The following is a 14,369-nucleotide window of genomic DNA, read 5'->3' as shown; positions in this document are numbered from 1 at the left end:
GCTGCTCAAATTCCCACAACAGAACCTTTTCCCTCATTCTACCTATGTCGTTGGTACCCACATGAACCACGCCAACTGGATCTTTCCCTTCCCACTGCAAATTCTTCTTTAGGTCAGATAAGATGTTCTGAACCCGGGCACCAGGGTGGCGGTACAGCCATCAGGACACTCTATGCTCGTGACAGTTATACTGTCCTCAATTACCACTACATTTCTCTCCTCCCTCTTGAATGTGTCCCTGAACTATAGTGCCATAGTTAGGTTGCTCATCCTTCCTACAACCCCCACTGTCATCCACACAGGGAGCAAGAATCTCAGACCTGTTGGATAAGCTCAAGGGCTGAGGCTCCTCCAGCGCTGTCTCTTGGATCCCACTACCCACCACTCACAGTCACATCCTTGTGTCTCTGACCACACACCAAATCGGAGGCAGCTAATCTAATGGGTGTGACTACCTCCTGAAACAGAGAATCCCGGTAACTCTCCCTTCCCTGATGTGCCACAGTGTTTGAAGCTCAGATTCCAGGCCATCAACTTTGAGCCTGAGTTCCTCGAGCAGCCAACACTCACTGCAGGTGTGGTCACCAGGAACCACAGTGGGGTCCAGCAGCTCCCACATCATGCAGCTACAGCACATCACCCGATCCTACACCATCCCTACTTTATTTAAATAGTGTAATTTAGTGACTTTTTTATTCAACCAGTACAAAAGCCTTACCTGCTATTTACCTGTGCCTCCTTGCCAAAGCCTCAATTTCCCACTCCTACACCGGACCCCTCACACAATGGCCACTCTGCTCTGACCCCACTTTATTTTCATTTGCTCCTGCTAATGAATCGCGAATCAATTGGTCTGCTGTTAATGCGCTGATCCCCACAAAACGCCCCTTTTTTAAACTCTTCTCCACAACGTGTACAAAGTGCTCTCTCTTCGAATCAATTGGTCCACCGCTAATACGCCAAACCCCACGAAACGCTGGTTTTTCAAACTCTTCTCCCCGGCCTGTGTGAAGCTCTCTCTCTCTCTTCAAATCGATTGGTCTGCTGCTAAGTTGAGAAAGAGCAGAGGAACAAAGAAAGATTGCACTAGCATGGAACAGCTATTTTTATCTCTCTAAAAAAAATTACATTCTAATCTGTAGCTAAGAGACAACCAATTAGAAAGTACTTATTTGAATACTCCAGAAATGTTCACCAATGAGAAAGCACTTATTCAAGTAATACAGAACATAGAAACTTCCACGGCATTCCAGAATTATTCTTTGTATAGCTACTAGAGGCATATTAAACTGTTATGTGCTCCTTAAGAACTACCCAGAATACAAGCTAACAATTAATTGTTAAACTGCATAGAAAATAACAATTCAGTAATTTTGTCTGAGAATTAAACAGTCAGATCCAACAGCACACATCTTGGTTCATCCTTCACATTGGATTATCCGCATACCCCTCTCTAATGTGTTGGGAAGCTAAGGAGGAGGAACTGAAGAAAGGAGTATTGGGAGGAAATTGCTGAAGGCTTACAGATCACCAGAGTGTGTAATCTACACCCCAGAGCATTGAAAGAAGTGGTGCCAGAAATAGTGGCTGCACAGGAGTCACCTTCCAAAATACGAGGGGTGATTGATAAGTTCATGGCCTAGGTAGAAGGGGTCAATTTTAGAAAACCTAGCATATTTATTTTTCCTACATTTACACATTTAGTCCAGCAGTTGTGGAGCATACGGATCCCTTCTTTGTAGAAGTCAACGTCTCGGACCTCCAGAAGTGAACCACAGCATGGACTGATTGATAAGTTCATGGCCTAAGGTAGATGGAGATGAGTTATTAACTTCAAACCCTGCATTTTCACTCAGAGTTGAACTGTGCATGCATATAACGAGAGCTGTATAACTAATCTCATTCTACCTTGGGCCACGAACTTATCAATCACCCCGGCTGTGGACCACCTCGAGGTCTAAGACGCTCTCGTTACGTGCAAGTGCAGGTCAACTCTGAGTGATAATGCAGAACGTTTGAAGTTAACTCATCTCCTTCTACCTTAGGTCACAAACTTATCAATCACCTCTGTTGTGGACCACTTCGACAAAGAATGGATCTGTATGCTCCACAACCGCTGGACTAAGTGTGTAAATGTAGGAGGGGACTATGCTGAAAAAAAAATGTGCTGAGTTTTCTAAAATTGACTCCTTCTACCTTAGGCCACGAACTTATCAACCACCCCTCGTACCTTAACTTTGGGGTTCTGAGAAGAAGGAATTTTGATTCAGGCTCCTGTTTGACAGTAAATCACCTGTCTACTGTTCCCAGCTCTCACTGATTGCCTTTAGCAAAGCTAGAACACCTGAGGGAAAGTGGAGAGGTTAGAATGCCTCTTGCCTCCCCACCCTCCTCCAGCAGGCAGTGAGTAACTAAGCGGGTTATGTGCTACTGTGCATCCTCAGTTTCGTTGTTCTTTCTGCTGCCAGATGGATGAAGAAACCCCGATGTGGTGTCCTTGATCTGCCCCACATTACCCGGAGACAGCGGAGTAAGCGCTATGCATTAACCGGTCAGAAGTGGAGACAGAAATCCATTACATACAGGTACCGACACTCAAACCACGAGCGTTGGAAAGGCGTTTCACTCACACAGGTCCCCCTCAATACTGGGCTTCCGCTGCAGTGGGGGTCACTGGTCTCTGTCTCTTTCAGTAACTCCGTTTCTGTTTTTGACATCCGCTGCGGCAGTGAAATAAAGTTATTGTGTTGGATTTTCTATATTTAGAGATACAACACAGTAAGTGACCCTACCAGCACAATGAGCCCATGCCACCCAATTACACCCACGTGACCAGTTAACCTACTAACCTGTACATCTTTGGAACATGGGAGGAAACTGGAGCCCCTGGAGGAAACCTGCCCAGTCACAGGGAGAACACACAAACTCCTTACAGACATTTGCAGAATTGAACGTGGGTCGCTGATGCGGTAAAGCATTACACTAACCACTACACTGCTGTGCCAGCCCAAGTATCTGGACTAAACAAATACCTTTGACTAATACACGTTGATATGCTGTGGTAAATGAATGTATGAGGGCTTCCATCAGCTATATAATGTCCATTATGAGTTGGCAGGAACGCCACTTTACAATCCATTTATTTAATTCCACAATCTAACATTCCCTAATGCGCACTCTGAATATGAAAATCTTGTGTTCAGGACCAGTGGTTTGATGCGATATGGCGAAGATGCTGGCCTCAATCCAGTAACGCTGGAATTCTTCTGGTCTTTTCCCAAAAAACAAGACAGACTGTACAGAACTACTGTTCACTCATTAAGCACACAGGATTGGGAACTTATGCAATTCCCCCTTCAACAATAAGTTCTCCATTTTGAAAACTTGGTGTTGAAGGGACGGGGGACCTACCTGGGGGAAGCAACAGTGGCCGTGCCTCTGGCCCTGAGGGTTAGGAGGGTAAGGAAGAGGATGCCAGCTGTTATAGGGCAACAGATACTCAATTCTGTGGAAGTGAAAAGGAAACATGGATGGTAGTTTGCCTCCCAGGTGCCATGGTCGGAGATGTTTCTGGATGTGTCTACAATGTCCTGTAAAGGGAGGGTGAGCAGCCAGAAGTGGTGCTACCAACAACGTAGGAAGAAAAAGGGAGGAGGTCCTGACTAAAGAATACAGGGAGATAGGAAGGAAGCTGAGAAGCAGGACTTCAGTGGCAGTAATCTTGGGATTGCTGCCTGTTCCACGTGACAGTGAGGACAGGAATAGAATGAGGTGGCAGATAAATGTGTGGCTGAAGAATTGGTGCGGGGGCGGGGATACAGATTTCTGGATAATTGGGACCTCTTCTGAGGCAGGTGTGACCTGTACAAAAAGGACGGGTTGCACTTGAATCCAAGGAGAACCAATATTCGTGCAGGCAGGTTTGCTAGAGCTTTTGGAAGTGGTTTAAACTGATATGGCAGGGGACTGTGAACCAGTATAATAGAGCTGAGGATGAGCCAGCAGGTTTACAGCAGGATGAGCCAACAAGATGTAACGGGAATGTAAGGAAGGACAAGCCAATGTCTGGGTGCAAATGCAAACAGAGTAAAGAGTTAAATTGTACCACAGAGGCAAAATTCAAAATGGCGAAGAATGCCGGACTGAACGTGCTGCATTTAAATGTGCATAGCATTTGGAATAAGGTGGACAAACTCGTGGTGTAATTAGAGATTGGTCGGTACGACATTGTGGGCATCACTGAGTCGTGGCTGAAAGAAGACCATAGTTGGGAGCTTAACATTAAAGGATATCATTTTTTATTGAAAGGACAGGAAGGCATAGGTGGTGGTGTGACTCTGTTGATAAGAGATGGAATTACACTTTTAGAAAGAGGTGACATATCGTCAAATGTCAGATCTTTGTGGGTGGTATTAAGAAATTGCAAGGGTGAAAAAACAATTATAGGAATCATATATAGACCTCCAAATAGTAGCCAAGATGTGGGGTTGAGATTGCAAAGGGAGCTGGAAAAGGCACGTAATAAGGTTAATAACACAATTGTAATGGGGGACTTCAATATGCAAGGGGATTGGGAAAATCATTTTAATATTGGATCGCTAGAGAGGGAATTTGTTGAATGCTATGAGATGGCTTTTCAGAGCAACTTGTACTTGAACCTACTCGAGGAAAGGCTATCTTAGATTGGATGTTGTGTAATAATCCAGATCTTATTAGGGAGCTTAAGGTAAAGGAACCCTTAGGAGCCAATGATTATAATATGATTGAACTCGTACTGCAACTTGACAGGGAGAAGTATAACTCACATGTATCAGTATCGCAAAATGGAATAAAGGAAATTACAGAGGCATGAGAGAGGTGAATTGGAGGAGGATACAGGCAGGGATGATGGTAGAGCAGGGATGGCTGAAGTTTCTGGGAATAGTTCACAATGTGCAGGATAGAGTTCAGCCCAAATAAATATGAGGTGGTTCATTTTGGTAGGTCAAATATGATGGCAGAATATAGTATTAATGGTAAGACTCTTGGCAGTGTGGAGGATCAGAGGGATCTTGGGGTCCGAGTCCATCAGACACTCAAAGCTGCTGTGCAGGTTGACTCTGTAGTTAAGAAGGCATACGATGCCTTCATCAACCATGGGATTGCGTTCATTAGCCAAGAGGTAATGTTACAGCTATATAGGACCCTGTTCAGACCTCACTTAGAGTACTGTACTCACTTCTGGTCACCTCACTCCAGGAAGGATGTGAAAACTATAGAAAAGGTGCAGAGGAGATTTACAAGGAAGGGTTGCAGGGAATTTGAAGGATCTCGGCTTGGAACGTCGACAGTGCTTCTCCTTATAGATGCTGCTTGGCCTGCTGTGTTCCACCAGCATTTTGTGTGTGTTGTTTACAAGGATGTTGCCTGGATTGGGGAGCATGCCTTATAAGGATATGTTGAGTGAACTTGGCCTTTTCTCCTTGGAGTGACGGAGGATGAGAGGTGACCTGATAGAGGTGTATAAGATGATGAGAAGCATTGATCATGTGGATAGTCAGAGGCTTTTCCCCAGGGCTGAATTGGCTAGCACGAGAGGACACAGTTTTAAGGTGCTTGGAATTAAGTACAGAGGAGATGTCAGGGGTAGGTTTTTTTTACTCGGAGAGTGGTGAGTGCGTGGAATGGGCTGCTGACAACGGTGGTGGAGGTGGATACAATAGGGTCTTTTAAGAGACTCCTGGACAGGTACATGGAGCTTAGAAAAATAGAGGGCTGTGGGTAAGCCTGGTCATTTCTAAAGTAAGTACATGTTCGTTACAACATTGTGGGCCGAAGGGCTTGTATTATGCTGTAGGTTTTCTATGTTTCTATGATACGAAGATAGGTGGAGGGGGTAAGTAGTGCTGAGGAAGCAATGCAATAACGTCAGGACTTAAACAAATTGGAAGAATGGGCGAAAAACGTGGCAGATGGAATACAGTGTTGGGAAATGTATGATAATACATTTTAGTAAAAGGAACAATTGTGTGGACTATTATTTAAATGGAGAGAAGGTTCAAACACAGAGATGCAGAGAGATTTTGAAGTCCTCGTTCAAGACTCCCAGAAGGTTAATTTACGGGTTGAAGGCAAATGCACTATTAGCATTTATTTTAAAGGAAATAAAATATAAAAGCAAGGAGATAATGCTGAGCCTTTATCAGACACTAGTCAGGCCACACTTGGAGTATTGTCAACAGTTTTGGGCCTCATATCTCAGAAAAGATGTGCTGTCATTGGAGAGAGTCCTGAGTTATGTTCCAATCGCTCTCAAATTCTGTCTAATCTTTTTACTCAGTTTAAACTTGTTTCCTCCCACCCCCAGTGTTTGCTGTCCCTAACACAGAAGAATCATTCTCACTTGACATTCCATCTATTTCCCTTATAATTTGCTATATTCCCTTCAGGTTCCCCTCAGCTTCCTCTCCTCCAAGAAAATACAAACCCAATCTCTCCAGGCCTGTTCCTGTAAATGGAAGTCTGTATCCCAGGCCATATTCTGGGAAAACTCTCTGCAGCCTCTTCAGCGCCATCGCCAGAAATGTACACAGTACTTTAGCTGTAACCTCATTGGATAAAGTCATGGTGCAGCACCCTAGTGTAAAGGTTAGTGTAACACTTTACATCACACCAGCTGTAATACCTGCTGCTGCCTGTCAAGGGTTTGTACATTCTCCCTGTGACCGCGTGGGTTTCCTCCACATGCTTCGGTTTTTGCCTCCATTCCAAAGATGAACGGTTAGGGTTAGTGAGATGTGGAAATGGTATATTGGTGCAGGAAGCAAGGTGAAATTTGTGGACTGCCAAGCACAATGCAGGTTGATTGGATTTAATGCAAGCGATGCATTTTCCTGTTTGTTTCAATATACGTGTGACAAATAAAGCTAATCTTTTAAATTTAAAGTTGTGACATGAATCCCCAGCTCTTATATTCTGTGCTCTAACTAATGAGGGCAAGTATCTTTCACGTTATCTCCGCCACCTTATCTACCTGTGCTGCTACCTGTACAGATCTATAGACATGCACTGAAGTCCCTTGGGTCTTAGCATTTGTGATGCATGTTCCAGCTTTATTAGACCTCCCGGAGCACATCACTGATTATAAAAATCCATATCCACATGATCCTGAATTCACAACTGGTCCCAATAACATGTGGTTTGCTCCTTGTTTTGCTGCCTGAAGTACAAGGAATGTGGGTGTCATTCAATCAGAAATGCGCATCAAGTATGTTTTTAACTTCTGAATGAAACGACCATAAAACATAAGAAATAGGACTTATACGAGTAGAATTAGGCCATTCAGCCCATTGAGTCAGCTCTGAAATGCTGAGCAAACTGGGTGAGTCGAAGTTGGCAGTGATCTGCCCTGTTTGCGCCAGCACTGTGCACAAACACCTGAAAATGTGCTGTTGCCTGTTTATGTCTTGCACATGGATGGTGTAAAAGTTTTCTAGTCTAGTTTTAAGGCAGTAGAATTCTAAATGTCAATTAGCCACTGAGCCATACCTGTTCTCTGTAGAGATACATTTGCTGTCATTGCTTGGTAAATATATTTCCTTGTGCTCAACTTGTAGAGCAGGGATTTGGGGTGCTTGAGAGAGGGAGGGTGGGGATAGTAGTTGGAGGGGAAGTGCACTTCCAGTCCCGAACATTGGCTCAGCATCTGTCTGCACTGAGCGAAGTCAGATCTGGGTGGTTGGGGGAGAGTTGGTGGGGTTGGAAAGAGGTTGCAGGCTGGTTCTCTGGTCAGGTCAGGTCAGGTCTGGGTGGTTGGGGGAGAGTTGTTGGGGTTTGAAAGAGGTTACAGGCTGGTTCCCTGGTCAGATCAGATCTGGGTGGTTGGGGTAGAGTTGGTGGGGTTTGAAGGAGGTTATAGGCTGGTTCTCTGGTCAGATCAGATCTGGGTGGTCGGGGGAGAGTTGGTGGGGTTTGAAAGAGGTTGCAGGCTGGTTACCTGGTCTGATCAGATCTGGGTGTTTGGGGGAGAGTTGGTGGGGTTTGAAAGAGGTTACAGGCTGGTTCTCTGGTCAGATCAGATCTGGGTGTTTGGGGGAGAGTTGGTGGGGTTTGAAAGAGGTTACAGGCTGGTTCCCTGGTCAGATCAGATCTGGGTGGTTGGGGGAGAGTTGGTGGGGTTTGAAAGTGGTTGCAGGCTGCTTGTCTGATCAAATCAGATCTGGATGGTTGGGGGAGAGTTGGTGGGGTTTGAAAGAGGTTGCAGGCTGGTTCCCTGGTCGGATCAGATCTGGGTGGTTGGGGGAGAGTTGGTGGGGTTTGAAAGAGGTTGCAGGCTGGTTCTCTGGTCAGATCAGATCTGGGTGGTTGGGGGAGAGTTGGTGGGGTTTGAAAGAGGTTACAGGCTGGTTCTCTGGTCAGATCAGATCTGGGTGGTTGGGGGAGAGTTGGTGGGGTTTGAAAGTGGTTACAGGCTGGTTCCCTGGTCAGATCAGATCTGGGTGGTTGGGGGAGAGTTGGTGGGGTTTGAAAGAGGTTACAGGCTGGTTCCCTGGTCGGATCAGATCTGGGTGGTTGGGGGAGAGTTGGTGGGGTTTGAAAGTGGTTACAGGCTGGTTCCCTGGTCAGATCAGATCTGGGTGGTTGGGGGAGTGTTGGTGGGGTTTGAAAGTGGTTACAGGCTGGTTCCCTGGTCGGATCAGATCTGGGTGGTTGGGGGAGAGTTGGTGGGGTTTGAAAGAGGTTACAGGCTGGTTCCCTGGTCGGATCAGATCTGGGTGGTTGGGGGAGAGTTGGTGGGGTTTGAAAGTGGTTACAGGCTGGTTCCCTGGTCAGATCAGATCTGGGTGGTTGGGGGAGTGTTGGTGGAGTTTGAAAGTGGTTACAGGCTGGTTCCCTGGTCGGATAATATCTGGATGGTTGGGGGAGAGTTGGTGGGGTTTGAAAGAGGTTACAGGCTGGTTCCCTGGTCAGATCAGATCTGGGTGTTTGGGGGAGAGTTGGTGGGGTTTGAAAGAGGTTGCAGGCTGCTTGTCTGGTCAAATCAGATCTGGATGGTTCAGGGAGAGTTGGTGGGGTTTGAAAGAGGTTGCAGGCTGGTTCCCTGGTCGGATCAGATCTGGGTGGTTGGGGGAGAGTTGGTGGGGTTTGAAAGAGGTTACAGGCTGGTTCCCTGGTCGGATCAGATCTGGGTGGTTGGGGGAGAGTTGGTGGGGTTTGAAAGTGGTTACAGGCTGGTTCCCTGGTCAGATCAGATCTGGGTGGTTGGGGGAGAGTTGGTGGGGTTTGAAAGTGGTTACAGGCTGGTTCCCTGGTCAGATCAGATCTGGGTGGTTGGGGGAGTGTTGGTGGGGTTTGAAAGTGGTTACAGGCTGGTTCCCTGGTCGGATAATATCTGGATGGTTGGGGGAGAGTTGGTGGGGTTTGAAAGAGGTTACAGGCTGGTTCCCTGGTCAGATCAGATCTGGGTGGTTGGGGGAGAGTTGGTGGGGTTTGAAAGTGGTTGCAGGCTGCTTGTCTGATCAAATCAGATCTGGATGGTTCGGGGAGAGTTGGTGGGGTTTGAAAGTGGTTACAGGCTGGTTCTCTGGTCAGGTCAGGTCTGGGTGGTTGGGGGAGAGTTGGTGGGGTTTGAAAGTGGTTACAGGCTGGTTCTCTGGTCAGACCAGATCTGGGTGGTTGGGGGAGAGTTGGTGGGGTTTGAAAGTGGTTACAGACTGGTTCCCTGGTCTGATCAGATCTGGGTGTTTGGGGGAGAGTTGGTGGGGTTTGAAAGTGGTTACAGGCTGGTTCCCTGGTCGGATCAGATCTGGGTGGTTGGGGGAGAGTTGGTGGGGTTTGAAAGTGGTTACAGGCTGGTTCCCTGGTCAGATCAGATCTGGGTGGTTGGGGGAGAGTTGGTGGGGTTTGAAAGAGGTTACAGGCTGGTTCCCTGATCGGATCAGATCTGGGTGGTTGGGGGAGAGTTGGTGGGGTTTGAAAGAGGTTACAGGCTGGTTCCCTGGTCGGATCAGATCTGGGTGTTTGGGGGAGAGTTGGTGGGGTTTGAAAGTGGTTACAGGCTGGTTCCCTGGTCGGATCAGATCTGGGTGGTTGGGGGAGAGTTGGTGGGGTTTGAAAGTGGTTACAGGCTGGTTCCCTGGTCAGATCAGATCTGGGTGGTTGGGGGAGAGTTGGTGGGGTTTGAAAGAGGTTACAGGCTGGTTCCCTGATCGGATCAGATCTGGGTGGTTGGGGGAGAGTTGGTGGGGTTTGAAAGAGGTTACAGGCTGGTTCCCTGGTCGGATCAGATCTGGGTGGTTGGGGGAGAGTTAGTGGGGTTTGAAAGAGTTGAACACTGGTTCTCTGGGATGTAAGATTATTAATTGTACATTCTTTTCCATTTCCACAGCATTCACAATTTCACACCCAAAGTGGGAGAGTTTGAGACACGTCGAGCCATCCGCCGTGCATTCAATGTCTGGCAGAAAGTCACACCATTGGCTTTCAAGGAGATATCTTCTCAAGAGATTAAAAGTGACACAAAGGAAGCAGACATTGTGATTTTCTTTGCTTCCGGTTTCCATGGTGACAGCTCCCCCTTCGATGGGGAGGGAGGTTTCTTGGCACATGCTTACTTCCCTGGGCCAGGAATCGGCGGAGACACACACTTTGACTCTGACGAGCCGTGGACGCTGGGAAACTCCAATCATGATGGTTAGAACATGTTTAAATTCAACCCAATCATTACTTCAAGTGATTGAAAATAGTTTTGCTGTCTGAATGCTTGCAAGAAAATGAATCTCAGGGAAGCATATGGTAACATAATCAGTGCATACATCGATAATAAATTTAATTTGAGCTTGGAACTTTAAATTAGTGCACAGATCTCATCAGCAGAGCTAAGATAAAGGCTGGAGATTCAGCAGACCACTGCTCTGGGGCAGCAGCAATAGCTCTGTATTTGTTGTATTTTCACAATTCCACCTTCCCCATGCATAATTGTCAGTGCGTGAGAGAACTGAGGGGATTGCTTGTCAGTTGGTATCTGCTATGTCCCAGAGGGGCTGCATCTGTTCAGCAGAGCTTACCAATGGCTCTGTACTGAGTCAGACAAGGATAAACCGTTTTCAAATATTTTCACCAATTCCACTGAAAAAAATCTATTCAATTATTCCTTAAGGTTCAGGGTTCAGGGGTCAGTGGGGTTTGATGGAGTAGAAGCAATTACCCCCAAACAACAAAAGACTCAGAACTGAACACATTAACTACCAATGGCTGAGAAAGCCGGGTGTACTGCCAGTTTATCTGAGAAATCAGGGTGTACTGCCAGTTTCTTTGAGAATGCAGGGTGTACTGTCCATTTCTCTGGGAGAAGCATTGGGTCATTTCTAAATCCCCCTGAACATCTGCTTTTGCTCCCTCAGAAGTTATTTCCCCAATGTTGTGAACAACTATCAAGTTTTAATTTTTGTCTCCAATTCCTATTTTTTCCTGGCAGTCCAAACTACTGAGTGACAGTGTACCTTCAGCCCAGAAATGGGCCTCTAATATCCTACCCAACTGTAATTCACTCTAGCCATGTATCTTCCCCTCCCCCTCCCTCAACTCACTTCTCCATTAAGACCAAAAGATAGGGGAGCAAAGTTAGTCTATTTGGCTCATCGAGTCTGCTCCGCCATTTCATACGGCTGAGCCAATTATCCTCTCAACTCTGGTCTTCTGCCTTCTCCCACATACCTGCATGCCCTGACCAATCTAGAATCTATCAGCCTCTGCCTTAAATATACGTAAATATTCGGCCTCCACAGCTGCCTGAGGAAATGAATTCCACAGATTCATCACTCTGGCTAAAGATATTCTTCTTCATCACCTTTCTAAAAGGACACCCCACTATTCTGAGGCTGTGTCCTCTGGTCTTAGATTCTCCCATCATAGGAAACATCCTCTTCACATCCACTTTATCAAGGCCTTTCACCATTTGATAGGTTTCAATGAGACCCTAACCCTAACCCTCATTCTTCGGAATTCTAGTGAATACAGTCCCAGAGCCATCAAATGCTGTTCATATGACAAGCCATTCAATCCTAGAATTATTTTTGTGAACCTCCTTTGAACCTTCTCCAATTTCAGCACATCCCTTCTAAGATAAGGGGGTCCAAAACTACTCGCTACTCTTAAGTGACGCCTCACCAGTACTTTATAAAGTTTCAACATTTCATCCTTGCTTTTACAATCTAGTCTTCTTGAAATGAATGTTAACATTGTATTTGCCTTCCTTACCACAAACTCATCCTGCAAATTAATCTTTAGGGAATCCTGCACGAGGACACCTAAGTCCCCTTGTGCCTCCGTATTTTGTATTTTCTCTCCACTTAGAAAATAGTCAACCCTTTCATTTCTTCCACCAAAGTACATGACCGTATCTTTCCTGACACTGTATTCCATTTGCCATTTCTTTGCCCATTCTCCTAATCTTCTAAGTCCTTCCGTATCCTCTGTATTTCCTGAAACTACCTGCCCCTCCACCTATCTTCATATCATCTGGAAAATTTGCAACAAATCCATCATCCAAATCATTGACATATAACGTAAAAAGAATCGGTCCCAATACAGACCCCCATGGAACACCGCTAGTCAACGACAGCTAGCCAGAAAAGGCTCCCTTTATTTCCAGTCTTTGTTACCTGCCAATCAGCCACTGCTTTATCCATGCAAGAATCTTTTCTGTAATACTATGGGCTTGTAGCTTGTTAAGTGTCTTAATGTGTGGTACCTTGTCATAGGCCTTCTGAAAATCCCATCTCCCTCTCAACTCCTCCTGTGCAGCTTCTCTTCAGAGGAATTCTCCCAGCCGTTGCCTGCGTGGGTACTCCCCATTCGCGTTGCTTTGGGTGAGAAGTTGCCAGATCTAGGTGTTTCACCGACATCTACATGCCTACATATTAACACCTTCTGTACTGCTAATATTTCTGATCCTTGAAGAGAGGCCTTGTCTGTAGTGAGGACTGTGATGTTCTTGTGGAAGCCCTACCTCGTTGGCATTCAGAGAGTGTGGAGATCGGCCTGTGACACGTCATTGTTTTTGTGAAGGACATGTCCAATCTTTCTGAAGTGGAACCTACGATATTTAGCCAGTTGTGTACTGAGAAATGATCACCCTGTTCTCTCTGTTGGAAATGATCACACTGATCTGTTCCATACCCACACTATACTCCTGTAATCCACTTGGCTTTCTATTTGGACTGCCAAACTCTTTCTAAATACACTGCCATTTCCCTGACCCCTCTCTGACTTCTTTTGATTGGTGCTAGGGTCATTCCTACCAGCTAACTCCGAACTTTTCCAAGCACCGAATCCCCAGATCTCATTGGACCTTCAACACTGAACCTCCACTAGTCAGACTCTATCTGTGCAGGTGCGGTTCCATTTACATCCTCCCCACCCACACCATCTGATGGGATTGCCACCTTTCCCATTAATTCATAGTCGATCTCACACCTTTCTAGATGGCAGGGTGTGACTTAGTTTAAATTCCCACCCTCCCCAGCTTAATTCTGATTTAGTCCGACTTAGACTGACTCAATCAATAATTAAAAACAAAAGATGTTGGAAATTCTTCTTCAGTATCTTCTCAGCCGGTGTGTGGAGCCTGAAACTTGTGTCACCTTCTCTCCACGCATCTCACAGAACATGGAACCATATCACGGAGGAACAGGCCCATTGGCCCACCATGGTGTGGTGGACTAATTAAATCAGTATTCAATGGTCCAACTGAACGAATTTCTCTGCCTGCACAATGTCCATACCCTTCATTTCTTACACATTCACGTGTCTATCTAAGAGCCTTTTGAACGCTTCTGTCGTGTTTGCCTTCACCACCTCTCGCCAGTCTCTGTTAAACTTCCCTGATACATTTGAAATTACCCCATCACTTCAAATGCATGACTTCTGGTATTGAACATTTCAACGCTGGAAACAGATGCTGTTCTGGCCACTCTACCTATGGATCTCTATCAGATCTCCCCTCAGCCTCTGCTGCTCTAGTGTAAACAAACCAAGTTTGTCCAGCCTCTGGTTTTAGCACAAGTCCTCCCATCAAGGCTACATCCAGGTAAACCACTTCAGCACTCTCTGAAAAGCCTTGACATCCTTCCTATAGTGGGGCAACCAGAACTGTATGGGAGACAAAGAAATAGCAAATGAACTTAATGGGTACTTTGCATCTGTCTTCACAGTGGAAGACACTAGCAGTGTGCCAGAGGTCTGTGAGTGTCAGGGAGCAGGAGTGAGTGCCACTGCTATTACAAATGAAAAAGTGCCAGGCAAACTCAAAGGTCTTAAGGTGGAGAAGTCACCTAGAACAGATGGACTACATCCCAGAGTCCTGAGAGAGGTTGCTGAAGAGATAACGG

At 46.1% G+C, this 14,369-nt stretch overlaps 1 protein-coding gene across 1 annotated transcript in view; it reads left to right on the top strand.

The window, feature by feature from the left end:
- Positions 1 to 14,369, top strand: part of mmp24 (matrix metallopeptidase 24) — a 130,327-nt gene that overhangs the window by 63,724 nt on the left and 52,234 nt on the right. The window contains exons 3-4 of the mRNA XM_059981107.1: positions 2,469 to 2,585; positions 10,367 to 10,671. Coding sequence (XP_059837090.1) covers positions 2,469 to 2,585; positions 10,367 to 10,671 — 422 coding nt within the window. The remainder of the gene's footprint in view (positions 1 to 2,468; positions 2,586 to 10,366; positions 10,672 to 14,369) is intronic.

This window comes from Hypanus sabinus, chromosome 9, assembly GCF_030144855.1.
Source record: "Hypanus sabinus isolate sHypSab1 chromosome 9, sHypSab1.hap1, whole genome shotgun sequence".
Lineage (NCBI taxonomy): Eukaryota > Metazoa > Chordata > Chondrichthyes > Myliobatiformes > Dasyatidae > Hypanus > Hypanus sabinus.
The sequence above is the reverse complement of the archived record's forward strand: the minus strand, read 5'-3'. Positions and strand labels throughout refer to the sequence as shown.